At 45.0% G+C, this 26,355-nt stretch overlaps 1 protein-coding gene across 11 annotated transcripts in view; it reads right to left on the reverse strand.

Annotated features, from left to right (window-relative positions):
- itsn2a (intersectin 2a) overlaps window positions 1-26,355 on the reverse strand; it is a 36,416-nt gene that overhangs the window by 9,982 nt on the left and 79 nt on the right. For 4 of the 11 annotated variants that reach the window (XM_068577487.1, XM_068577484.1, XM_068577489.1 and 1 more), the window contains exons 2-22: window positions 19,738-19,809; window positions 14,446-14,538; window positions 14,283-14,346; window positions 13,791-13,966; window positions 13,313-13,534; window positions 10,807-10,900; window positions 8,622-8,764; window positions 8,282-8,345; window positions 7,337-7,474; window positions 7,140-7,246; window positions 6,781-7,043; window positions 6,554-6,703; window positions 6,339-6,479; window positions 6,101-6,188; window positions 5,844-5,983; window positions 4,903-4,983; window positions 4,007-4,146; window positions 3,461-3,869; window positions 2,117-2,292; window positions 1,860-1,920; window positions 126-358 (exon numbers count right to left, since the gene is read on the reverse strand). In XM_068577487.1, the coding sequence (XP_068433588.1) occupies window positions 126-358; window positions 1,860-1,920; window positions 2,117-2,292; window positions 3,461-3,869; window positions 4,007-4,146; window positions 4,903-4,983; window positions 5,844-5,983; window positions 6,101-6,188; window positions 6,339-6,479; window positions 6,554-6,703; window positions 6,781-7,043; window positions 7,140-7,246; window positions 7,337-7,474; window positions 8,282-8,345; window positions 8,622-8,764; window positions 10,807-10,900; window positions 13,313-13,534; window positions 13,791-13,966; window positions 14,283-14,346; window positions 14,446-14,538; window positions 19,738-19,744 (2,990 nt within the window). In that variant the 5' untranslated portion in view covers window positions 19,745-19,809. The remainder of the gene's footprint in view (window positions 1-125; window positions 359-1,859; window positions 1,921-2,116; window positions 2,293-3,460; window positions 3,870-4,006; window positions 4,147-4,902; window positions 4,984-5,843; window positions 5,984-6,100; window positions 6,189-6,338; window positions 6,480-6,553; window positions 6,704-6,780; window positions 7,044-7,139; window positions 7,247-7,336; window positions 7,475-8,281; window positions 8,346-8,621; window positions 8,765-10,806; window positions 10,901-13,312; window positions 13,535-13,790; window positions 13,967-14,282; window positions 14,347-14,445; window positions 14,539-19,737; window positions 19,810-26,355) is intronic. The other 7 variants (XM_068577490.1, XM_068577494.1, XM_068577492.1 and 4 more) reach the window with 4 other exon arrangements.

Here is a 26,355-nt window from a genome sequence, read left to right on the forward strand (position 1 = left end):
TAACTATGTGTTTCTCATGTTGCTGCCTGCCGTGGCCAGGTATCCCTCGGAGAAAAAGAGGTATAAAAATCAGAGAGGCGTGTGTGTGTGTGTGTGTGTGTGTGTGTGTGTGTGTGTCCTCATACTCTGTATTGCCTCCCGTCTCCACCGCGACGTAGCTTTTGGGGAACCATCCCTGAGTCCCGTTGAGCTGTCCCAACCACCAGTCCTCCCTCTGCTGCAGCACGCTGATGACGTCACCCTGGGAGAAGCTCAGCATTGCAGTGACGACGTCACCCGTGCCGGAGGAGAGGTTGAGGCTCGTTTCTGAGGTGGCCGACCACGAGGAGACGGCTCGAGCCAACGGGGGGACGGAGGACTGAGGAGTGGGATGGAGAGGTTTTCACATTAAGAGTCCAGCAATTCCGGGAAAGCATCAAATCGACCTTCTGGGCGAATCACCCTGATAAATAGAGCAACTAAAAATATCTCGGCTCACCTGACCGATTTCTGACCATGCTCCCGTAGACCTTAAGGTGTTCTTTCCTGTTGCCTTAAGTCTATAGCCAGTGTTACGGGCAAACACAGTTATTTACCTCACAGTGAAGCGTGACACTGTGTGCTAGTGTCTGAGCTAACGCTCTACTCTGTTCTAAGCAGACCGGATGGGATGCAGCTGAAGATGCAAACACGAGAGACGTGAGACTTGACCCACAAAGACTTGACTCGGACTTGCCAAAAGTGACTCGTGAGCCTCTCTGCTACCAACACTGACGTTATCTATTGGGAGATGGCGATCTATAAATGTCTGCGCGAGCCGCAGGAAGGCAAACAGGGAGAGGGACTCTCATAGGGAGAAGCTATAAATATACAGCCATGCTGCTGCTGAAGATGTATATATGTGTGTGCATGTGTCTGTGTGTGTGTGTGTGTGTGAGTGTGTGAGAGAGATGGTGACAGCAGCAGTGCGTGCACCAAGCCAGACCTAGATAGTTGCCTGCCAAAGCTTGTTTATAGCTCAGATATACTATGGAGGCAGACATCACTAAACCAACAGAGCAACAAGCAGGAGCCACATCCGTGACACAAAATCACCTTAAAAAAGTTGATACGGCAACATGTTTGCACATGCAACAGATATACAGAAACATTAGCCTTCATTCAGAGTCATGGCTCGGGTCACCTGACGGAAAGCAAGTTCATGCACTCTCCTTTTAGCTCTGTTTTGGGTGCCACAAACACCCGGGGCTAATATATATATATATTGGGTTCTTTAGATGCAAAATGCTCCACTATGTTCACCCGCTAGTTGCTAGCTTTATCTGGAAATGACGTTGATGAGAGCAGTGAGACTGAAACCAGTGAAGTTGTAGGACGGAAAAACCAAAACAATGAGCTTGAAAGAAGTCAAAAAGCTCCGGTAGAGCCGAGGGGAACCGCAGCATCTTAGAACTCTCTGTGCGTTTTACAAGAGAGAACTTTCCTATTATCATTTATTTCATTGTTAATATAAAATTAATAACTGTAGCAGCTTCAATCTGATCGAATGGCAGCGCTGAGAGAGCTCATTAAAGGGCTTTTGTAAAAGACACGATGAGAACTTTCTGCCCTTGTCATGCCGGACAAAAGAGAGTAACACAGAAGGGATGGAAACAGATAACTCCCACGTTGCTCCGGTATAAACATGGCGACTCGCCCCAGAAATAGAATGCTAATCTCTGAACTGACACCGCGTCAACACAGGGTTTCAGTTTGCATCTGGAGTAGGTCACCAAAAAGTGTATCTCTCCCGCAGGAGGGAGCTTTCTCTTAAGGAAACTGAGTTAGCCCCAATTCACCGCGTCAGGAGTTCAAAAGAAGGCGCGAAAGTCTAGTTTTACCTGTGAAGCGTCCGACGGGGCAGGAACAGTGATGTCGCATGCTGCCTTCTTGTCTGCGACTCTGGGTTAAACAGGAGGGACAAACCATGAAGGAAGGAGCCAACGCAAGAATAAAAGCCACCCAAGAGACCCGTAAACATACATTGCAATGCACAAAGCATGGCTGCTTATAAACTAGCAGACGGAACATAACTCTAATGTAGAGGAACTGAAATATCACACAGAGATGTCAGCCCCGTCCCGTTGCTTTCCCCTACCTCGTGTTAAGTGGCAGCGGCGGCGGACGGGACGTTTTTCCAGGTGAGGAAGGGGCAGGTGTCCCAGCGGTAGAGGGGGTCGAACATTTCTCTGCGTAACTCTGAGGGAACCAGCCCCTGTTTCCATGGTAGCTCCCGCAAAACCAGCCAGGCTCACCGACGGTCTGCTCATCCACCTGCGGGATTGAAAAAAAAACAACGGCTTAATCACCGGCAATCAGGCTTAACACGGCGGGGATGACAAATGAGCCGTTTCCCCAGCTGCAGTCGTGTTTTGGACCAATCAGGAACATTAACTCTTACGGAGCAATCGCACACAGAGATATCCATAAACCATCTGTCCTGCATCCTTTACTAACCCACGCTCATCAAATACTGCATCGCAAACTAACAAATATTGACATCTCTAAGACAGCTATCACAGTAAGCTAAAACACTATTAAAGCGAATAAGAAATCAACCTTTTCTGTTTTCATTCTTTTCTTCTCTTTTCTATCTGTTTTTGTTTATGTATTGATTTGACGGTTGGACAGGCAATAATGTGGGCGCTCTGGTTTCTACCTATTGGCCAAACCTGTTGTGTGTTTGTGGATATGTTTGTGTGATGTGATGACTGTGTGCGCTGTGTAGAGTGAAGCAGCTGTGTCTACGTGCAGATGTAGTGGAGATATGTGTGTTTAGGTGCGTGTGTATGTGTGTCGACGTCTGGCTGGCGAAATGAGGTGACCTCTTTTTCATTTATTTTGATGTATTTATTTTCCTGTACGCTAGGTGGGTGCACCAGAGGGAGAGGTGGGTACGCTGTATGTTTGTATGTGTCAAGAAAAAGATAGAAAACAAGGGAAGTTTCAGTTGAAATGCATGTTTGCTATCTTATGTGTCTATCGAAATAAAGTCAAATAATTAGAATTTAACCATTTGATAACAATTGGCCGACATAATAATATGAATAATAATGCATTTAATTTATACGGCGCTTTTCATGGTACTCAAAGACACTTTGCACTTTTAAATCATCCTAAAAACTATTCAATAAAAGTTCGGGGAAGCATTTCATTATGCTGCAATACAAATGAAATTATTCGAGCGAGATGAGCCGAGGGAAAACTTCTCGTAGACCATCACATTTGTTAAAACAGATGAGGTCAAACTGCAACATTTGCAGTCTAAATTGGCTTTTATTAAATCACAATATATGCTCTCACAACACTCAGCATGCAGTGTCCAGACAGTGACTATGAGTATTGTGATGATATTGTATCGCGAGGCTGCAGCATGAATGGTAAACGTGTGACGATGTCATCCAAACACCTGCATCTTCCGGTGTGAGTGCGCGTCTCGTACCTCGATCAGACCGTCTGCGTCGATGCTCAGCTCGTCGGCGTTTCGGGCCACAAACGAGTACAGAGCTCGATACGTGGTCAGCTTGGAGGGTCGCTGAGCCGCCAGCGCCGGCTGCTGTTCTCCTCTCTCCTGCTCATCTTTCCTCCTCCTCTCCTCCTCCTCCTCCTTCTCCTCTTTCCGTGTCCTTTCCTGCTCCTCCTCCCGCTTCCTCTTCTCCTTCTCCTCCTCCTCCCTGCGTCTCCTCTCCTCTTCCTGTGCTTTCTCCTGGGCGGCTTGGAGGCAAGCCTGAGCCTCCCTCTCCTCCTCCTCCCGTTGCCTGGCCCTCTGCTCCTCCAGGAGCCTCCGTTGACGTGCCTCCTCTTCCTCCTTCTCCTGCTGCTCTCTTCTCTCTCGCTCTAGCTTCGCCTGTCTGTGGAAAGCACTTTTTTTTTAAAGCCCGGCATAGAAAATGCGTTTCGTCGGAAATGAAGGCCACCTAAAATATCAGGAGGAACAAACAGCAACACAAGTAGAAGTACGGTATGAGTAACTTGCAGTGACACACACCTGGCTGCCTCTTCGTCCTCCCTCCTTTTCCTCTCCGTCTCCTCGTCCCTGCGCCTCTGCAGCTCCCTCAGTTTCTCCTCTTTGACTCTGTGCAGGTCGACCAGGACGGCCTGCTGCCTCACCTGCTTCTCCCTCAGCTCCTGGTGCAGACACAGAAAGTACCGCGCGTCAGAGAGATGTGAAAGACGCGAGCAATGAAACATGAAACACAGAACAAGTCGGTGCGAGCTTTCATTCGACGAGCCAAAGCAGTGGATGCACAGGACTGGACGTCGCATTTGTGCTCAATGCATAGACAGATAAGCTCATATCTACATACAGTGTGTGGCGCTTTCAAAGAATACACATATTTGGTGCAATAACACAAATACAATCATGTCTAAACATGCAAAACAGATCCAAATAAGTAAAAAAAAAAACAGCAGCCATACAGACACATGCAGAGGTGTGTGCATATGTACAAGCAGAGCTCACTTTTCCTCTTTCTAACACATCGATTGTACAGGTTAAGCATTCCATATGTGTGTGTGTGTGTGTTTTACCCTCAGGGTGCATCCTGTTTACACAAAGAAACACAGGCGAGAACAAAACCCGCAACAAAAAAAAAAGGGAGACATGGTACCAAAGGAGGGCTCCCTTTAATAATGAGTCGAAAAACAAAAAACAACCCCGAGGATGAGCGAACAGATCGAATCATCACGGGATGAAAAGGAGAGGAAGATTGAAGACATTGGCGGGAGGTGAGATGAAAAAAAAACAACTACTAATAAGGAGGAAGGGAGAAAAAGATTACACAGTAGCAGGTAGAGAGAGAGAGAGAGAGAGAGAGAGAGAGAGAGAGAGAGAGAGAGAGAGAGAGAGAGAGAGAGAGAGAGAGAGGGGGGGAGAAGGATAACCTTGATGAGAAGGAAGAGCTGGCTGAGGCAGGCCAGCAGAGACAGAAGGCCCCGCAGGACACAGTCATCCATATCCCCAAGCTATGAGAGAAAACACAGTGTGATGATGGAGGGAAGGGAAGAGGAAGAGAACAGAGGAGGGGAGACGATCAAGATGAAAGTTTAATTGTAAGACGGATTAAAGAAGGAAAAGGAAAGCGGAGAGAAAGCGGAGAAGAAAGATCCAGGTCGAGGGAAGCAGAAGGGGAGAAGACAGAGAGAAGGAAAGGTGTTAAAAGCTATTAAAACAAATGTAATATAGAAGAACCAGAAGAGAGAAAAGAAGATAGAGCAACTGTTGATGCCTCCAATTATTAATATTAGATTGATATGTTGTGAGGAGATACGACATCATTCATCACAGGTATTGAATATCCGGCGCGTCCGTGTGTGTACGTGTGCAATAACGTGAGGTAACAAGGTTTGCTTTTTCTTTCCCGAGGGGCCGAACTCCAAGACCCGCTGAACACGATTTCACAGCACTGTGAGATTCCCTTTTCTGTTTGATTCCAACAAAACCGAGGGAAAAGAAAAACATGTCTTCTGGTTCGTAATATCGGTGGGACCTCTTATTGTTTGGCTTCATTTTGTCGTATTATTATGATTACACCCCAGTTTATGTATGGATTTAGAAGTCATATTTAGTCACCAAACAGTTTTGGGAAACTTATTTGCTTTCGTGCAGAGAGTAAAATGAGAAAATGACCACTTTTGTGTCTGTGCATTAATTTTGCAATGAGCCAGCAAGTTGACATAAAGACTGGAAACGGGGGGACTTCAGGTAGTCTGGCTTTCACTGAACCGCTCTGTAGTGGCCTGACCTTTGTGATCCGTTGTGATGGGCTAAAATAAAGGTCATTACCCGCCTCCATATCCCGGGTGAGTCTGTGCCCATCACTGACCTGAAGCTCCTTGTTGTACTGCTCCATCTGGGACAGTTTGTCGGTGGTCTCCCGCTCCAGAGTGTCGAGCTGGTCCTTCAGCCTCCGGCAATTCCCTCCTTTCTCCGTCACAGTCCCGGTCAGCGAGGTCAGAGTTGCTGCTACAGAGAGGGGAGGAGGGGGGGGGGAGGGTAAGGTCAAAAAAGGTCAGAGGCCAGCTCGAGGGTTCAGTGACCGCGTGATGTCCGCGTGTTGTGCGCCAGGCGTTCGTCACCCACGGGAGATTTTGTTGAGGTTGATGTTTTGCAGCTTTTCTGTCAGCCTGTGCCGCTCCGGGACCAGCTGGGAGAGCTTCCTCTGCCAGTCCTATGGCAAACACACACACACACACACACACACACACACACACACACACACACAAGCAGAATATGAGAGGAAGAAAAACATTCATGGGGCAAAAAAAAATGTAATGAATGTTTGACAGGGAGGAAGTTAAAGCAAAAGCATTTCTTTAACCTCAAACTGAAGCTGCAGCGTGTTGATCTCTGTGATGCGCGTGTCCCTCTTCTGATTGACGAGGTCCACCTCCGCCTTCAGGATCCGCCTCTTGCTCTGAGCGTCACGGAGGCAGTCTGAGATCTGCTTGTGCTTGTTTCCCTGCGAGACCAGTTAGACAGATATCAGTGCGAGCCCATGCCTTGTGAGAAGTGCTCGCTGTCTGAATGTCTCACCACGTCCTCCAGCTCCAACTCCAGACTCTTCTTTTTGGCCCTGAGTCGGGAGATCTCCTCCTGCTCCCCCCCTCTCCTCCTGCCCAGCTCCTCTCTCTTCCCACGCTCCCACTCCTCCCTCTGCTGGCGCTCCATCTCCTGCTTCGCCGCCTGAAAGCAGCGAGGAACACGGTCAAACCCCCGAGACGCCCGGCATGTCGCCGTCCGGGCCGTTTCTCCATGCTCACCTCCTTCCTCTCCAGCTCCCTCAGTCTCTCCTCCTCCCTCTGTCTCTCCATTTCTCGATTCCTCTCCAAGCGCCTCTCCTCCTCGAGCTTCCTCCGGTTTTCCGCCTCCCTCGTCTCCCTCTCCCTCTTTTCATGAGCCTCCCTCGCCTCCCTGTCTCTCCTATCCCTCTCCTTCCTCCGCTCGTCCTCCAGAGCCAGCCGACGTTTCTCCAGCTCCGCGCTGCCTCGCGCAAAGTTCGCCTTCAGCTTGTCCTCAAAGGACACTGAGGAGGGGAGAAGACGGAGGGAGACGTACGTGACACAAGAGGACGACCAAACACTCAAATTGTGGCGTGACGTGAAGTCACGTGATGACCTACCGCTGCTCTTGTTCTTCTGTCCAGGTTCCATCTCCAGTGTTTCTATTAAACAGGGAGTTAAGTAGGGCCCCGTTCCATTAACGAGCTCACTGGGCTTGATTCCTCCTCTAAAAAAAGAAAAGAAGGAAATAATGAATATATAATTATGAATGGATACAATATGATTGAGTGTGTCAATCTGTGTGTGTGTGTGTTACCTATAAGAAGGAGGCACGAGGTCTTGAGGCAGCGTGAGGGGTAGCGGTCGGCCAGTTTTCGCCATGTCCACAAGGTGCATGGCCAGAATGAACTCATCCGCTTGCAGCTGACCGTCCTTGTTCACATCTGCCAAGGTCCTACGCACGCACAACATAGCAGAGCGAGAAAGATGAACACGTCTTCTTTAGAGGCAGCGAGCTGTCAACATTGTACAAATTAACAAGTTAGCACCCCGTAAAGTTGTGTTGATGAACGGCCGAGCAAACAGTCGCCGATTTACTCCTCCAGCACACACAGAGCGCAGCATTAACGTTCATCTGCTTGGACGTTACTGACCAGCTGGCTCATAAGTCCACCAAATGCTGAGGGGAATACTTTGTACTCCTTTTTGAGATGCTAAACACGTCACTATCCGCTAGCCAGACGCTAACTTTGTCTGTTTGCCTTTTGGTGCTTTAGCAGTAGTGTGTAGTAGTAGTGTGTAGTAGTGTGTGGACGATTTATAAGAGGTTTTTTTTTTGTTGCTGAAAAGCTGATGAGACTATTGAGAGTGAACCATATCAAAAAAACACAACAATGAGCTAAAATACAAAAACAAGAAACCTATTATACTGCAAGCTGGATTGCGGTTCATATTGTGTTATTATAATTGTCTTTATTAAATGATAAACCAAGTGGCATTAAATCCTATTCATGGAAAGGTTTTATGCCGTAAATCCTAACCATGACGTAAAGAAGCTAAAACACCAGCGTAGGTTTAATTTAATGGCATTATCCATCTACATGTTCAGCCTGTCTACTGATTAATAGATACTATTATTAACGTATTAAAGCCCACAGCCCCAGACACACACACACACACACACACACACACACACACACACACACACACACACACACACACACACACACACACACACACACACACACACACCTTTACTCACCAGATGGTGGCGAGCTGAGTCTGGGTCAGGTTGGACGCAATCAGCGCGTTTCTAACCTGGGGTCCTAAAAACGACACCAGAAAAATAAGAACACAGTGAATTCCCACGCCGCCTGATGCGTGGACGCGTTTGCCGACGTCTGACTTCCACGTCCTGTCAAGTGGGGTCAAGAGCCCCGACAAGAGTCCGTGAGTGCACTTGTGTGCAGTGAAGCTGAACGCTCCTTCAAACTTTGCCAAGGTCGCAGACGAGCGGCCGGGCGGTCCCGAGAACCTCCTGTTTATTTTGGCCGGAGTGTGTGTGTGTGTGTGTGTGTCTGTGTGTCTGTGCCGGGACCCACCGGACAAGTAGCCACTCATGAGCTTGTCCAGCGTGTTGAACTGCTGACGGTACTTGAGCCTCGAGCCCTGCGGCACGGCCCAATCGCTTGCGCCCGTCTTCGGAGAGTTGCTGGCCAACGACGTGGTGGAGGAAGAGTTTGAACTACAGACGGAGAGGGAGAAGAGGAAGAAGAAGAAGAAGAAGAAGAAGAGGCATGATGTTACACCGAGATAACACCTAAAGGGAAATTACACAATAATATTACATGGTCAGCGTTCCCGTTCTCCCTTGTATTCGAGCCTCGACTTAAAACCACTAATTGCTCCGAGACTCCCTTGTGTTATCTTCCAGCTCTTAATTAGCTGCAGAGGAAGCAACCGGCCACGTAGACTATGACTCTCTGAAAACGAGACAGAGCCGTACTCTCGGGCTAAGCTAATCAGCCCCTCTTTTTTTTTTTAAAATCATAAACAATGCCTCTGCAAGAATAGCAATAGGATAGGCTGGGTCGATGGCGTTCATTTGAGAGGAATGTACTTTTTTTTTCAGTCATTATAGCTGGGTGGAAACTTGCAACCCTCCTCTGAAATGGAAGAGGGTTCAGGGAGACAATGGGAGATGCAGTGCGGGATCCTCCCTCCGCCTTAGGGATTTATTTCAGTGTGTGTGTGTGTGTGTGTGTGTGCCCCACCAAAAAGGGTAAAAGTCCCTTATAATAAAACGTGTCATGATTCTGGGGCCTTTGCACACTGTGGAAATGAGAGTCTCATACCACTCACTCCTATTGTTTGACTTCTCGCCCGCTCGCTTTCAGGACGGGTCTCCTTTCCCTCACTGTGCTGTATGGCTATCATTTTTTTTTAATGCATTGTTTTATGTGTTGCTGTAAAAACCATTTGTCCTTCTGGGACAAAAAGTAAAGTAGAAAGGTTGACGTGATGGATGGCTGCTGGGTCAACCTGTACTGGTGTTTGACTTCCCAACACTCCTGTTGCCCTTATTTTCCATACTTGCCTTCTCACCTTTACACCTGAGGACCAGGACACACACTGGGCCATTTAAAACAATACACTCCAAATGAAATCCGATACTAGCCGTTCTCATTTCCCCAAACCACACATGACACCATGAAAAAGATCATGGATTTTTTTTTTATGTATGCTGTTGTCTTTTTTGAAGGGAATCTAGCCGTTACTGAAACTACACAAACCCCCTGGCTCTGGTTTCTTCTTTGTTTACTCCTCATTACGTTCCACGACTGAAACTATTCCAGGCCGACTTAGTTAAAGTGCTTTGTGCAAACAAACAAAAAAGCAACAGTGGCAGTTTGACTGCCATGGATGTCGGACTGCAAACCCCTTCAGTCGCTGTCTTCCACTTTCCTTTGAGATATGCCGACATTTACGACCAATAACGTTTACGCTATTTTCACCATTTAACATGACAAACCCGACTGGTGACAAGCCATTTGAACCTAAACCACAGTGTATATATCAGTTTACTATCCAACATGTGTGGGACTTTCATCACCTTTGCAAGTGTGAAGTCATAAAAAAAACCATTTATTGGACCAATTCAAAATGTTGACCTGATGTTGGCGCGAGGGGAAAAGGATCACGAGCCAGTCCGAATTAGTTGGACGCAATTCCATCGCAATTCAATCAGTAACTGTTGAGCTAAAACATTAGTATAGGACCGGGTGTGGTTACTTGAAATAGATGGAAACTTCACAGTAGCAGTGCCCTCCTCCCATAAGAATGCCCTTTGCCTCTAATGTGTGCGACTCTAAACAAGCCCACTTCCTCGTGCTGCCAACGAGAACATCTGATTTCAAAATGCCCTTCCTGCTCCCTCTCTTATCTCACTGTTTCATCTCTGCCTGCATTCTGATCCTCGTCCCTTCCCCGCAAAAGACTCTGCTCCTTTGTAAGCACAGCACTAATGGGCCGGCGGTGTGCGACTCAGACCAGCGATAATAGCGGCCTTTCCCTTAAAATCCCTGCATAATAAATGGTGCTTTTTTAGAACTCGTCACAGCTCCCATAAATCCAACTTAGAAATGAAGTGCTTGATTCTAAATTCATGTTTCCTGGAGGAACTAGACGTGCCGACAGAGGACATTCAAAATGAACGAAATTCTCTTTTAATGACATTCCGGGACGCTGGTCGTGTTATTTTATCCGCGCATCCATTTACGCTCTCACCTGCTGGATCCAAGGTCCAGGAGAGAGTTGGCCTTCGACATGCCGGCGGACGGAGAGAACGCCATGGGAGAGGAAAAGCCAGAGAGAGGGAGCGCTGCAGAAAGGGTTGGAGGCAGTTGGTTAACCGTCAAATATAATTTCGGCAAACTCAAGGCGATATGAGAAAAAGAAATCTGCTGAATGCTTCAGTGCATGCATGTAAACACAGGTGTGCACGTGTGATTTGTTTTAATATGCAATCAGTCTCTGACATACTATGTGCGGAGTGCAGCTGCCCTTGAACGTGTGTACGTCTAATCTTATCTCCTCATACTTTACAGTCGCAGCACACAGAGCTCCAGCAGCAAGGTTATTGACATCTGGTTTTTAAAAAAAAAAAAAAAAAACGGATCGTTGTTTTTCCACAACTCTGCGCCACGGAGCGTTCGCCTCGAGAAAAAAAAAAAAAAGCCGCGACGCTGATGTATTTCCCCCCATTTCAGAGAGGAAGGGTGAAGATCGAGGGTGCGTCGCGTCGGAGAGAAAAGTCACGCTAATTGGGTTGCACATTTTCACAGCCGGAGAGCAATCGCGAACAGGGTGAGAAGAAAGAGAGCGAGCCGAAGGACCGATGGAGGAGGTGAGAGAGGAAGAGTGCAGTCAGATCAAATAAATCGCCACTTAAAACAAACAACAACAAAAAAGACGAACTCAGCATGTATACATCACGTAGGTGCGTCCACACCTGATATCAATGTTTTACTGTGGAGGCTTATCTCCTTGCTGGTAAAAGAAAGAAAAAAAAAACTGCATAATGCAAGATCAATACACGTACGGTCGGCGATGCTCAGACACTTCCGTATTCCACTCAAGTCAGATCTGAAAACCTCAGGGAGAAGACGCGGCGCGGCCCTTTCATATTATATGTGTAAACCGCACTGCATTAACGCCGCAACACTCACGCACAAGACCTGAATAAATAACTGACCCTGCTGCACTAAACGTCACACACCAGGATTGGGCTGCACCAGCTCGTCATTAATCCTTCCTCAGCTCTTCGTAACTGGTTAGTTTCAAACCGATGGTTGTCTCAGTCCGGCTGCACTAAACTTTAAAAGGCAAAGTGTGCAGGATTTGGTGGCATATATCTGTGTGGTTGCAGATTGCAACCAACTGAATATCTCTTCCCTCAATCCTCTTTTTCCCAAGACTGCGGTAACGTGAGCCGCCGAGAGCAAAACCATGGAAGCATTGTAATGCTCAGAGGCCATCCATACCATAAAAACACTATTATGAGAGCAGATTTAGTCAGATGACTCCTGCCAGTGCAGTGGTTTTTGCATTATGCTGCTCATGGTACTGCAGATTCACGAGCGTGTCAGAGGACTAATTGCCTTCAGGTTACGTATAATCCAAAAGGCTCTTGCTAATCCCAGTGTTTGAATTGTCCGTTCCAGGCTACTGTAGTAACATGGCGGACTCAGTGAAGATTGAAGAGGAACCCAAGCAGCTATTAAGGGCTCATTCAAAGACAACGAAAAAACACATTGAATCTAAGGTTTTAGGTGAACATAAACTTAGAAAACATGGTTATGAATATTATATTCCATTGCTGCCGCTACTTTTGCGATCCTACACACTGTGCCTGGAGGAAATGTCTGTAGTGAAGTTTAGTTAACGGTTGCATCACAAGCTGACATACTGCAAAAAAAAAAGAAAAAAGTTTAGCATGCAAAGAGGTCGGTGCAATTCTACAGCCAATCCATAGCAAATTTAATAGAGTCTGTTTTATTCATATATGCATCCACGGAGGAATCAATGTGCTTCAGAGTTAGTAGTATTAATGTAGTTTTGAATGAGCTGACCTAACCTAATGTTTGTAAAAAGAGAGTTTATGTCATAATTTAACAGCCTTTTGAATGAAGTGCCAGCTGTAATATGTCAACCAATTCTGATACTATTAATTTTACTCTTCATTCCAAACGGATCACTTGTTAGCTCGCTAACGGTAGCTTTGTTGCAGAATATCTACTTAGGTAATATATCATGTTGTAACTAGACTTGCAGGTTAAATCTACAATGAGCTGCTGCAGCAACATCTCAAGACCTCGGGACGTTGTGAACGTTTGAGTAGATTTACACCTATAAAAGCACTAAAAAAAGATGAAAACATACATAAACAGGTGTATTCCTCTCATTTTACTGGATCTGTGTTCCCAGCTGCAAGGCTATGGTAATGGGATTATTTGAATGTGTGGCGTTATCAATAGCACAAGCCTCTAATTTATGCTGTTCTGTGTTTTATTTTATTTTTACCTCCCATGTTCTCCTTTTTTGCATTAAATCTCATTTTGTGACTTATGCCAGGGAAACATCTCAGTTACTCTGGAACATAATCAAACATCTGCGTACATACACTTTTCATAATCCCAGGTTAAATTGGAATGAATGGTCGCTAATCCATTTATGAATATCGAGCTGAATTTGTCCCGTGAGCAAATCAGAATGGTTCCACCGCAGAACCGACCTGAATTGTTGGGAACGAGAGGTGGGGAGAGGAGGTTGACATTGCCGTTGGGGAGTCCAGGGTTTCCCAGGCAGTTGATGAGGGGAAGAGTCATTGGCGTCGGCACGAGGGGTTGCACGGAGTGCATGAAGTGGTTAGCCGGCATGGGTGTTAGGATGGACATGGCTGACCTAGCTGACATGGATGACAGACCAATTGACAGGTTTGGCATTGAACCCATTCCTGTAAGGAGGAAACACACACATGTGAACATGAACTGACCCAGAAGACTCAAGAAGAGAGAGTAACTTATGGTTGGGTAACTTCCTTTTTTACCATAACCCAACTGAGTGAAAAACACTTTTTGAGAGGAGCTAATCCTGGGATGCCACATGAGCATCCCATTCTGAAATACAACTGAAACGTGCAAGTTATTTTTTTTAAAAACTTTTCTACAGTTGTGAGAGGACGAGATGGAGGTGTAGTAAACAATCTTTACCAAAACGTGCTGATGAAGAGATGGTTGACGCACAATTGGAGACGGGAGGTTGCTTCATGGTGATTGGCAGGACAGACGGTAAGTTCCGCCCCTGAAGCTTGAGTTTAATGAGCTTCATCGCGATGGAAAACTCCTGCCTGTCCATCTTCCCATCGCCGTCCATGTCAGCGAGGTTCCTAGTGGAGTGGGAGAAAGTGAGAGCGCCAACTCGTAATATGATCCGTTTACAGTGAAGTGTGCATTCCTAGTCTTTTTCTTTCTTTACTGAGACGGTCTAAAAGGGCGAGGGTTACACAAGGCTCTGCTGTGATTACGTTACACACACATACACACTCTTACTTATTCAGTTTACGAGGTGGGGCAGGCTGTGAAGGAAGTGAGTGTTCAACAGGAAATAAAAAGCAAAGGAGGCCCAAACTCGCTCTGGCCATGAACAAAGGTTGCACCTTCTGACCTACTCGCTCCGGCTTAAAGTGGTACGATGGTGCTTACCAGATCTCAGCCAGGACCGAAGGAGGCAGGCCGGACTGGAGGAAGAATTTCCTGGCTTGCTCTCCTGGAAACAGACAAAAAAATCCAGAGCGTTAAGAGCGACGACCCAGTCGATGCAGCTTCAAACCCGATGACCCTTCTGTTTGTTGTGACGCCATCCCACCTGAGACATAGCCGAGGGCGGGGGCGAGGGTGTCAAACTGCTTGTCCTGTTTCCCCCTCTCCTCCGGAGTGATGGCCCACACACTGGCTCCGCCTGGACAAAAAAAACAAACCCCAAGAGATGTTCTTTGAAATCGCAAAAAAAAAAAGATTTTTGAGACGCCTCCTGGAGTTGGTGCACATCTTGTTTATACGCAACATCTTTAATATGCAACAACAGGGTAAAGGAGCCCTACAAAGTGTGAGCCGCAGTGGCGTCCCTGTAGCCTGCTGGTTAAGATGCGAACCACGTAACCGAAATGTCCACAGGTGGATTTTGGCCGGAGACCTTTGATGCGCGTCAGGACCCTCCGTCTCTCAATGCACTTTCAAATGTTAAACGCAAAAATGCTCTTTTGGGGGACAAAAGGTGACATCGGGGTATCTTAAAGCCGAAGCCAGTTGGTCTGATCCTCTGGAGACCATGAAGTCACGGCGTCGACTGACATCGCCACCCAAAAATCTACGCCTCGAGCGCAACTGAAAAGTAATACGAGCAGTACGAAAACTAGTAAATACAGCACACTTCTATATCATTTCTATAGATTTCATGTTCCACGTCAACAGCTGCCAGTGGTACTGCTGTGTAAAAATAACTCCAACACAAAAAGATCCTGCTTTATTATACTGCCAGATACATTTTGGAGCCCCAAACTTTCATAAATATGAAAGAGCCGTTACTTCAGAGGAAAAACATATACTCTGTGTGTGTGTGTCGCGCTCCACTCGTCAACACACACACACAAATGCAGCAACACATCGAAAGTCCCCAAAGCGGAAATGCTAATACCGAGTTCACTTTACGGTGTCTTTTTTAACTTCGCCATCCAAAAAGTCTGCATAATTTCCATCCCGAATGAGAACTCCCCCTCAGATGAAAACACTCACCACCAACTCCCGACAATGATTAATGTGTTAAAGTGTCCAGTCAGCTTCTTTTTCACTCTGCTCCACTCGTGCATTTCTCAAGGTAAGTCCAGGGTTGTCCATGAATTAAATATGAAGCCGGATGTGCTGTGTGAGGGGTATGAAACTTAATTCTTGCTCAATTTACTCAGATGTCTTTACTAGGGGGAGGGGGAGAGATTATCATCGGAGCTGATAATCAATTAATCAGAAGGGAATCCGCAAAATGAATCAAATCCCAACACGACCGGGGTATGCTCAAAGCCTTATCCTCCGCTTTTGTTTTTGTAACTTGAGCACCGCGAGGACATTTTTAATTAAAGGAGCGACTGTATGGACGTAGTGCACAGATGGGTCTCTCCATATGGCAGTAATTGAAGGACAGAGATGCAGATAAGGAGACAATGACAGATAATGAGCCCAAACAGCGGAGATACAGAAAGTAGAGCGATGCACAGCCGAGTGATGGACCAGTTAATCGACCGTAACCTACAGTCAGACGGTAGGAAACAGATGGTTTCACGTGAGGAAATGCTCCGCTTGTAAAGTGGATAGTTGCAGTTTTACAGATGGCAAACTACTGGGTGACAAAATTAAAAAAATTAAAAAAACTTTGTCTTCCGGCTCAGATCTAGAACGGCTCGTCTTCTCTGCTCGACAGCGACCTGCGGGCCTCGCTGACGCCAGAGGCTGGAGGCTTTTTCACAGCTGTGAGTTTTTAGTGAATTCAGCTCCCGTCACTGTAGAGCTGCAATGGTTCATTGATCCTGTGTCAACTTTTAAATTCATCTCCGACAGATTTTTTAGTAATTTAAAAAAAAAAGAAGTCAAAATCCTCTCCTGTTTCTTAAAATGTGAATGATTTCGGGTTTCTTTACTCCTCTGTGGAAGTAAACAGAGTATCTGTGAGTTGAGGACAAAACAAGACAATTAGCCTTCTCTGACATTTTAAAGACAAAACGACTAATTAAGAAATATATGCAACTAATTAATTAATAATGAAAACAATCATTGGTTTAAAGCTCACCTTGGTATGATGATGTTTAATTTATAAAAATCTACATCTAAGAGACCGTGATTTAGATACTGAAGAGAAGTCACATAACTTAAAAAGAAACGTTTGTGCAGTGTACACACAGATTTAATCAAATATCATATTTCCACATAGCATTTTCAGTGTCTTGTTTAAAACACTTTATGGAATTAAAGCAAAGAGGAATCACTGATACACAAAAGTATCAAAGTACTCATTTGAAATGGACTGAAACTATAAATGTGATTTGGCCTTGCGACATCGTTTCGTTATATAATCAACAAATAATTAATCATCTGATTGTTTTATTGGTTTTCATGATCCATGCTGCCTCTTGATAAGTTCTGCCAACAACAGCATGATCAGGGTTGCGCATGAAGCCACGCCGGTTTGGATTTTCAATTCCTCTGAGCGACAGACAACGTCTCACACGTCGCTCTTAAACATTTCCCCTCAACACCAACAACACAACCATTAACAGGGGAGGGTATGCAAAAGATTCAGAGAGGAGGAATGAAGTCCGCAGAGCGAAGGATAAAAACTATAGTATATTTTATATGTACATTGTTACCGTAATATGGTTATTTGGCAAAATCCTTGCGCGGCTTTGTGTGCATGTCTTCAGAGACCGGGTAGTGGGATTTATCCACCGGCTTCAGGAAATGCCACCCTGCCCATGATGGAACTTCCTTCCCTTCGCTAACCCAAACACCCGACCGGCTACTGTTGACACAGCACGCACGCACACACACCCACACACCCACACACCCACACACACTACACGTACATCCCTGAGGAATGACACAAAGTTACAGCAAGGCCGTGCCTTCGAAAGCAGCCGGCAGACAAAATGTGAAACTAAAAAGTTTAACGAGGGAGGAAGATTGAAACGTTAGACTCAAACCGTCCGACTGACCGCCTTGAACTGGGTCTCAGTATCTGAACCAAGTCACTCTTCCCTAAACCACCGCGGGAGCACCTGATCAGGTGTGGCCCTCCCTCCCTCCACCGACGAAGCCGACTTCGGCACCGTCGGCAAAATTGCAGCAAAAAAAAAAAAAAGGCGAAAGTAATTAATCTCTCGCAGAGATGTGAGTATTCTGTCTCGTTGGCTTTGACAGACCTCATTTAGAAGCTATTGTAAGTGAGAAAGAGGTGGGGGGGGGGGGGGGGGGTATTTAGCACAGTGCCACCGGGACATGTAGCATGGCCGCATCCACGAGTTGATTCAGCAAGTGTGTGTGCGAATAAGTGGGACAACTCAAAGCTTCTTACACACACAGCCATCCATAGGGGTCTTGACAGCGTAAGACCACTCAATGTGCGAGCAGATAAAACAATGCCAAATATTGGGATATTGAGCATGTGAGAGCCGATTATAATGAGTCTTCTGGCTATTTAAATCAGTTTTTTTGTTTTTTTTAATGATGTGAAGAAATGACCGCTGTTTGATAGCGACGCTTTTTAAAAACACTTCTTCGCCCTCCTGCCAAAACCTGGATCAAAAGGTCGATAGCACTCTAAATATGAAGCTGCAGCCAGGTGAAGATTGGCTTAGCGCAGCATGAAGACGAAAAGCGGGAGGAGAACAGCTCGTCTGGTGTCGTCCGAAGGCCCCACCGGCAGCTCTGAAGCTCCTCATTGAACATAACATCTTGTTTCTTCAGTGTGCTGGAAAACCAGCATTCTTATCGTGTCCCTCGGTTATTACTTCCGTCGGCTTCCTGTTCCTGCTTTTTTTGACAGGCCGTCACCGTAAATCCATACTGACACCCACTGTCAAGGCTGCCATTTGGTCTGCAATACCGAGAGGAGCAGCTTCCCGCACAGAAACCCAGAAGACAAACTCTGAGCGAGCACACAAGAGCCGGTCAGCAAATATTGGGACAATATAGCGCGCACACACACACACACACACACACACAGTCCATCTACAGAAAACAAACCCAGCAGTACTCTCTCATGGAACAGCTTCCACAGCAACGATGCCTGCGCAGAATTTAAACCAACTGGGCCACAGATCCTCGGCAGCTGCGACACAAAGAGCGTCTGCTTGTGTGGTTTACCTTCCCTTTGTCAGCCAGTGTGCTGTTGTCTAGGTGCCGTACGGGCCTTAGGGAGACGCTGGAGTCGAACCTCAAGGCCTTCTGGGAGGAAACCACGTCTCTGCTTCCATAACTGTTCACATATCAAAACGCTTCTCCCGGGGAGGACAAGTTCATGCTTCTGATCGCGCCGGTGGATCGACAGCCTCTGCACTGCGGCCGCATTTCAGCGGACACTGTTGCATGCCGCGTCCACCTGTTTCGGGGAAATCGACTTACTAATGACTCTACAATTGAGCGGATAGCTCAGTTGCTGCCGTTCAACGGAGAAAGTCATCACATACTGACGCCGGGAGTCGGAATTGCTCTCTCACAGTGTTTATCTACTGGAGGGGATTGAAGCAGAGTGTAGTTGTGTGTGTGTGTGTGTGTGTGAGGGGGGGCGGCACTTTGTTAAAATGCAGAATTAGTCATGTGGACAAGATGCATCCGACGCACAGACACAAACACAGACAAACTTCCTCCGAGGCATTTCCCAGAGAGGCGCTTAAGGAGCGGCAACTACTGTTCTATGATCAAAGGCTGTGAAACAAGAGGATTAACACACACACACACACACTTTTGAGCAATTCAGTCCACACACCAAGGACAAAAGCGATGCATCACATCGCAAGAGTGAGCACAACAGAAACAGAGGCAGTTTCTCACACACACACACACACACACACACACACACACACACACACACACACACACACACACACACACACGAATAGCTCATGATTCACATCACATTAATTCAATAGTAATTATCTCATGTGATGTAGAATTGCCTGTAATTTCTTGCGCAAAATGTCATGGGATCAAAGGCGGGTTGGGTTTAGGTCCGTTACTTCACGCCAACATCAGGATCGATATCCTATTAACACGATCTCAGGGTCCAGTTTGCAGCTGGCAGAAGGGACCAGCCGCCCCGCAAACATCAAAACATCCCTCCGGACCGAAACAAACGCATCTTCCAGCCCCGGCGGTCAGATGACCGGAGAGAAAGATTAAAGTTTAAAGAAGAGGCACGGCACAACTGCTGCTTATTGGTCAGCTCCGTCTCTCTATTTCGGGGTTTTCTTTTCTAAATATATCTCTTCTGTTTTAGATTTTTCTTTTTAAAACTCCGTTCGAATCACAAATTTCTGCCCCGACCTCGCTCCGCAAAAGTGCACATTTGCCTCCCGCGGACAAAAATGTGACACGCAAGACAAAGTGTTCTTACCATTCATGGCTGCAGGTGGAGAACACGGGCAGAGAGGTGAGTCCTCCACTCAGCTGGCTAGCTCTCAGACATCTGCAGAGAGAGAGAGAGAGAGAGAGAGAGAGAGAGAGAGAGAGAGAGAGAGAGAGAGAAAGATGTGAGTGTGTGTGAGAGTGTGTTTCACGGAGCAGCGGGCGTATGTGAGGAACGCAGGCATGCGTGTGTGAGTGAGGAAGAGAATAGAAACGATACAAATGCAGGCGAGAGGGAGGAAAAAAAGAAGGAAAAAAATTAATTCCCCCCCCCGGTTAAAAATGCAAGGATGGTATACAGTGAACGGCTCACACGGGAGAGGGATGACAGAGCGAGGGAAGGACAGAGGAGAGGAAATAAAGAGAGAGGAGGGGGGACAAAATGACCGAGGGAGGAGGGAGAGGGAGGATGAGGAGGAAAGAAGGAAGACAATGCCACCGGGGGGAGAAGTAGGCAAGAGGAGGACAGACAGTTGAAGGATACAGAGGAAGGAAGAATGATGGTGGTCTGAGGAGGGAGGGAGCGCCGATCTTTCTCTGCTCTCGGATCACAGATGGCGGCTTTTTCTTCGCAAATCTAAAGAGTGTCTTCTTTTCTCCGGTGTTCTTAGTGAGTTTCTGCAATTGCCACCTCATTGAGGAATTTAAATGTTTGTATTTTCGTGGATCAACATGGTTGTCTTGTCAGGATTGTACATATTTCTCTCATCAGGAATATAAATATTTGGAATATTGACAGTTTTGCAGCGATATAAATATTGGTCTTGTTGGGACTGAAACATGCATTATTGGGAGTATAATAATGGATTTAATTAAGAATATGAATATGTATTCTTTCAGTAGTAAATTACATTGTGATGAATATGTATTTTCCTTGTTGGGAAAACTAACATTTGTTTTATTAAAAATGTAAATATTTGTCCTAACAGAAGTGTCTATTCAAGATATTTGTGTTGTCATTTGCACAGATACGCCGTATAATAAAAAAACTTATTTTGCTAAGTTACACACAGAATTACAATGAACTTAAGGCAAAATTATTTGAAATTAAAATACAAAAAAACATTGCTATGCTAATAGTAGAAGAAAAAGCACAGAAATATGACAACAGTATTGCACAATCAGTTTCTATCTATGTAGGAAGCCTCTCATCATTTTATGATTAGGTTGAATGCTAAAACACATGTATTCCCACATGCATCTGCACTGCACACACTAAAAACAAGCGCTATGGATGATTTTACTGCAGTTTGCATCCACTGTTGTTGTCGTCAATGGGCAGGGAGCCGGGCCCACCTGATGAGATATTCCTCTGTGGGATCTCTGGCAGAGTCTCAGGAGGTAGAGGGGACAGATGAGCCCATGCAGGTAATAATCTTAAATTGGAAAATTAGCTGTGTGTGTGTATGGGTTTTCATTTTTCAGCATTACCGGCAAGCCACCTGCCCTCTGCAGGTGGACTTCCATCTAATCTACTGTTCCTTTTGCCATTCGTCCTGTTCCTTTGCATATGTCATTGTTGCTAAATCATGTTTCAGTCCAATTAATCCAGCAAGACACTCCCCATATTCTTGATCATTTGTGTCTCCCGCATCTTCAAATTTAAATTTATAGGAGGCAGTTTTCCTCCTTTCTTTCCCCATTTCTGCAGTTTCTCTTTCCATTATCCCGGCAACTCCTTCAATCCTGTTCTTCAGAATCTATTAGTCCCTTCACTCAGACCTAACCCTTTATTTCCTCTTGTTTCATCCGTCTTGCTACAAGCCAACAGCTAAGGAGCAAGCTTTCTCATCAGCTGGGATTCCTGTCAGGTCGAAGCAATCTCCTCTTTGCTTTCACCGAATCTTTCCTGCACGCTTTTTTCTTCTTTTACCTCAGTTCACTCTCTTTTTCGTTTCTGCTCCCCGACTTCCTAATCGTGTCTCACTCGAACATGCATCCCCTCTTATATGACTCCCACCAAAAATGTCTTTCATCCCTTCCTCTCTGGTTACACTATTGCTCCATCATTGGCTTCCCTCTTTGCGTGTGAATTCCTGGAGGGGGAGCTGAGGTTGTTGTAGTATAAATCATTCTCTGCACATGCCAACACTGCCAATTACTTAAGAGCAATGTACTGTGGCGCATGCCTCTGCATACACACACACACAATATATATATATATATATATATATATATATATATATATATATATATATATATATATATATATATATATATAGTCCTCGTACAGGCAAACAATATTGGCATTCCAAGTACAAAAAACATGAATCAATCCAGGGAAATACAAACAAAAATATTTGCACAATACAAAGAAAGCAATTAAAACAACATAATCTTGGTAATCTCAATAAAGTAACGCTTAACGTTAACTATGAGTAGACTACTTACTTTGTATGATGAACTGGGATTTTAGACACAGTATCCACCCTTAATTCTGAGAAACCACTCAACCAGCTAGCATTACTAGCTAGTTTAAAACGTACGCTAATGCGGGGCCTTTATCAAACTTATACTCGGTCATGTCATTTCTTATTTTTTTCCGATAATGTATAAATCTTCCCAGTTCACATTATCTTTTTACAGCCTTTTATCAAGTGTCAGGTCAGATTTGTAGACTACATATTTTTTCTCAAACTAGCCGAGTTAAAACTAGCTACACTGCTAGCCTACTAGTATCACAAAGTCATGTTGACGTTATTTTTGTAAAATACATAACTCTACCGAGTTCAAATCACGATTCAACACAAACGTATCAAGAGTCAGGTCAGATTTGTTGACTGTATTCTACATTATCTCTTTTATTATTTGCTCTAAACTGGTTGGATGTTCACATACTGCTATATGTGCTTTGTCAGTTAGTTCAGACCGACCCAGAAGTTAGCATAGCCAATGGGATTGTTTCATTGGATTGTTTTGATTATTTCAGAAATAACATCTCTGGTAAACACAAGTTTATGATATGCTTTACTCAGCAAGATAATCTTCAGAAATGAACAACCACTTAAAAGAGTGAATGCACTCGGGAGAAGTAAAACGCTAACTTTAGCCGCTTTTTATCGATATTAAGACAGGTAAGAGCTTCAAAATTCACAAGAGGGGGTATTTACAGACATGTCTTATATCTTCAAACAAAACTTTTAAGTATCTTAAACTTGTGTTATCCATAGATCTTATTTTGAGCGTCTTTACAAAAACCAATTAAAAGAACATCGACTTTGAGAGCAGGGAATTAAAACTGCAGGTTTTAGGACTTGAGTAACAGATGGCAGTCCTGGTGTAAAGTTTCATTCAAAACTAACATTTTAGTCTAGTGACACGGTAAATCGGTACTAACTAAACACTTATTTCACAACGAGGCTAAAGATGTCATCATCCCGAGAGACTTTTTCAACGGCAATAACTATAGAAATAATTCTAGGGGGCTAAAATTGAAGCTGTTACAGTAATATCACACCCTGTGTTATGAATTAAGGCTTCACAGTGTTTCAACTGATATCACGCAAAGTAGATCATGCCACAATGATCATTATTAGGTCAACTTTTTCAAAGACTGTGGTAACGTAATAAAACTACACCTCACAGTAGCATTCTCTTAATAGGCCCCTATGTGAATACTGTATATGTGCACCTTAAACTCGCTCATGTAAACCTATTTTGGAAAAAAGGTATTCAGCAGACTCCCGTACGCCCTCATAAACAAACACTGTTGTACCTTGAGGTGTTAGTAGTTTAAAAACACAAGATATTATCTGTGGGCCCCGTTAGAGAGCCTTCTCTGTTCAAACAGGACACATACTGGATAAAAGCAACACAGAATCAACACGAGGCACAAAGGACACCCTCTACATCAACACTGACAGCACCTTCAGAGGCTCACAACTTAAAGTCTCCATTTGTCGTCCCTAAAGACCCATAAGCACTTCAGAAATGTATGCTTTAAAAAAAATAAAAACTCGATTTACCTTTTAGCTCAGTCCGTGTTGCTGTGACTGATGTTATGTAGCAGAGCCAGATTGGGAGAACGTTATCTCACAGTGCGGATTTAAATGCTGCTACAACTCATGTCACGATTAAAAAAAAGGGATTATTTGAGCAACTCTTATACGTTTTCATTTCAAAAGAGTGGCATGAAGACTACAAATCTACTCAACCATGCTTTCAATTTAAAAAAATAGGGTTTTTTATAAACTCGTGACTTTTTCTAGAGCTTTCAACCGGTTATAGCATGACGTACCTTCCATGCTTCGATTAAGCAATTAAAGCTTGATTAACAAACGGCCATAGGGCTTTTGGGGCCACAGACTCACAGGGGTCTCAAAAGTCTCAGGTACAGAGCAGTAGTAGTTTTAGGACCTTTTATTATGTGAAAGGCTGCAGCTTAGGCAGTAACAGGAGTACTGTGTGCTCTGAGATCCTGAATGGGGCAGGGTATATACACAATGCATTGATGGGGGGGGATCCACACCAAAATATCAGCCCTGGGCCCCATAACAGGTTGATCTAGTGATCGCAACTGAGCTATCTTCATGACAAATGAAAGAACAAACATTGGGTTACCATTATTCTTCTGTCAACAACAAACTCACATGATCAAATACTATTCCAAGGTCAACAATTCACTTTCACTTTCATGGTTTCATTTGTGCTAATGGGGACAACAATGGGGCTGAAAATAGTGTACTTCAAAGTGCATGTCAAAAGCTATCGATGGAATATTGACACTTAAAGTCGCGAGTCCACCTCACGGGTCAGGCGTTTGCTGGTCCGATGCACCGCCGGGAGAAAAAGGGGATAAAAAGAACCTTTGACTCTGCGCTGCATGCTGATTGACACCTGTGTGCGCCGCGCACCGGCCCGCTCGGATGTGCGTATCAATGCGTCGGCCTGTGTGCATGAGTGTGTCCGACACACACTCCCCGAACAGTGGGGGACCCTGTTCTAGCAGACACAGCCCAGGAAGCTTTGCTGAGCCTGAGGAAGAAAGAGGCCTGTGTGTGGGGGTGTGTGTGTGTGTGTGTGTGTGTGTTTATATTTATCTGTGCTAGTATTTTCTGCCTGTTCACAGGAGCACAGAAACACATAAAGACATCCACACATCTTCCTCTGCTGTGCTGCAGGTGAAAAATTGGTGAGCGGAAGAATCTGTCTTAAATTTATTATCCCTTTGATACATTTGTGGGTCAGCTTGAGCAATGATTCACCATAGCCTCTTTTACTTCCTTTATAATCCCAACACACACTCAACAGCAGGCCCCACAGTCAGCTTCTCACCTCTACCCTTTTGGCACAAGATTTCTTCTCTCGTTTTAAAGTTTAATCCCAAGATGTCTTCAATAAAGCATTTGTATTGCGTCATATGACGGTCACAGTAGCGAGGAGCTGGACCCTGAAAGTCTGCATTTAAGCTCCAACTTTAAAACACAACAATGGATGCATGGATGCTTGTGTGCGTTTTAGTGCATGTGTGCGTTATGCGGCGCTTCTCTTCTTGGCAGGTGGATGTGCAACAGTCTCGGCTGGGATGAGGCTAGATGTCATTAGCAACTGACGTTTGGATGGACTTTGCCACTTCAGCAAAGAAAAGGCCTTGTCTTTCTGTTTTCACAGTGAGCAGCAGCACACACACACACACACACACACACACACCAACAAAAGCACACACATAGCCAATCTCTATAATTATTCTATGCTGCAGTGAATGAACACCAGCGTGGATGAACTGCTGCAGCTGCCCCGATCGCCTCGTCGATGAATAGAAAACTGCAGTGACGTTAAAATGATCTAAACATCTTATAACGTCTTTCCATTTCCATATGCTTTTAAAAGGACACACAGACGCTCACTCCTCCATAAGGAGCTCCAGAAATGTCCTGGTGATTTCCCCCGAGATAAAAAAAAAAGTGGACATATTACTAGTGATGCTGGATTTTCTGGACACTGAATGTTGAGGGAGCAGTGTGTCATTCCTAGTGAACACACATTCTCTGTGAAAAGTAACAGTACCTCAGGATAGGGGGTAAACCCTGGAATTATGCTTCCTGTCATAAAACAATAAAGCAATTGTACATTGCCCATTGCATATTTTTCCAGGTAATATGCTTTATGTACAATAAATAGACTTAAAAACTACATACTGTCACTGACAAAATACTTGACAACATAGAGGCAATTAGCAGCCGACAGCCCTTATTTTGGAGATTTAAAAGAGATTTATCTTAAAATGTGATTTAGCCCATCTGTTAAAATACATTAAAGCATATATTCCGGTTTAATTGTAGCCACTGGCAGGCGTTTTCAGCCATATGGAGTGTTCCTAATCTAAAACGCAGACAGAAGGGCTCTCACTCAGGGTTTAGTGACAGGTGTCAGAAATCCACATTTTAAGGGTGGGCAAAAATAAATGTATAACCTCAACGCCACGTTGTTAAGACGCGACACGACCTCGGCTGTTATGTAGGATGATTAAAACGGGATATGTCCAATTAGCTTCCATGAAAAGGTAAAGAAGAAGAAAAAAGAAACATTAAAAAACGGAAGCACTAAAGCGATAGTGTCCAGTAGATGTTACATTTGTCCCGTCCTGATAAAAGCATTGCAATGATTT

Source organism: Clinocottus analis, unplaced genomic scaffold, assembly GCF_023055335.1.
Source record: "Clinocottus analis isolate CAN_PGR_092001 unplaced genomic scaffold, fCliAna1.0.p SCAF_15, whole genome shotgun sequence".
In the NCBI taxonomy this organism is placed as follows: domain Eukaryota; kingdom Metazoa; phylum Chordata; class Actinopteri; order Perciformes; family Cottidae; genus Clinocottus; species Clinocottus analis.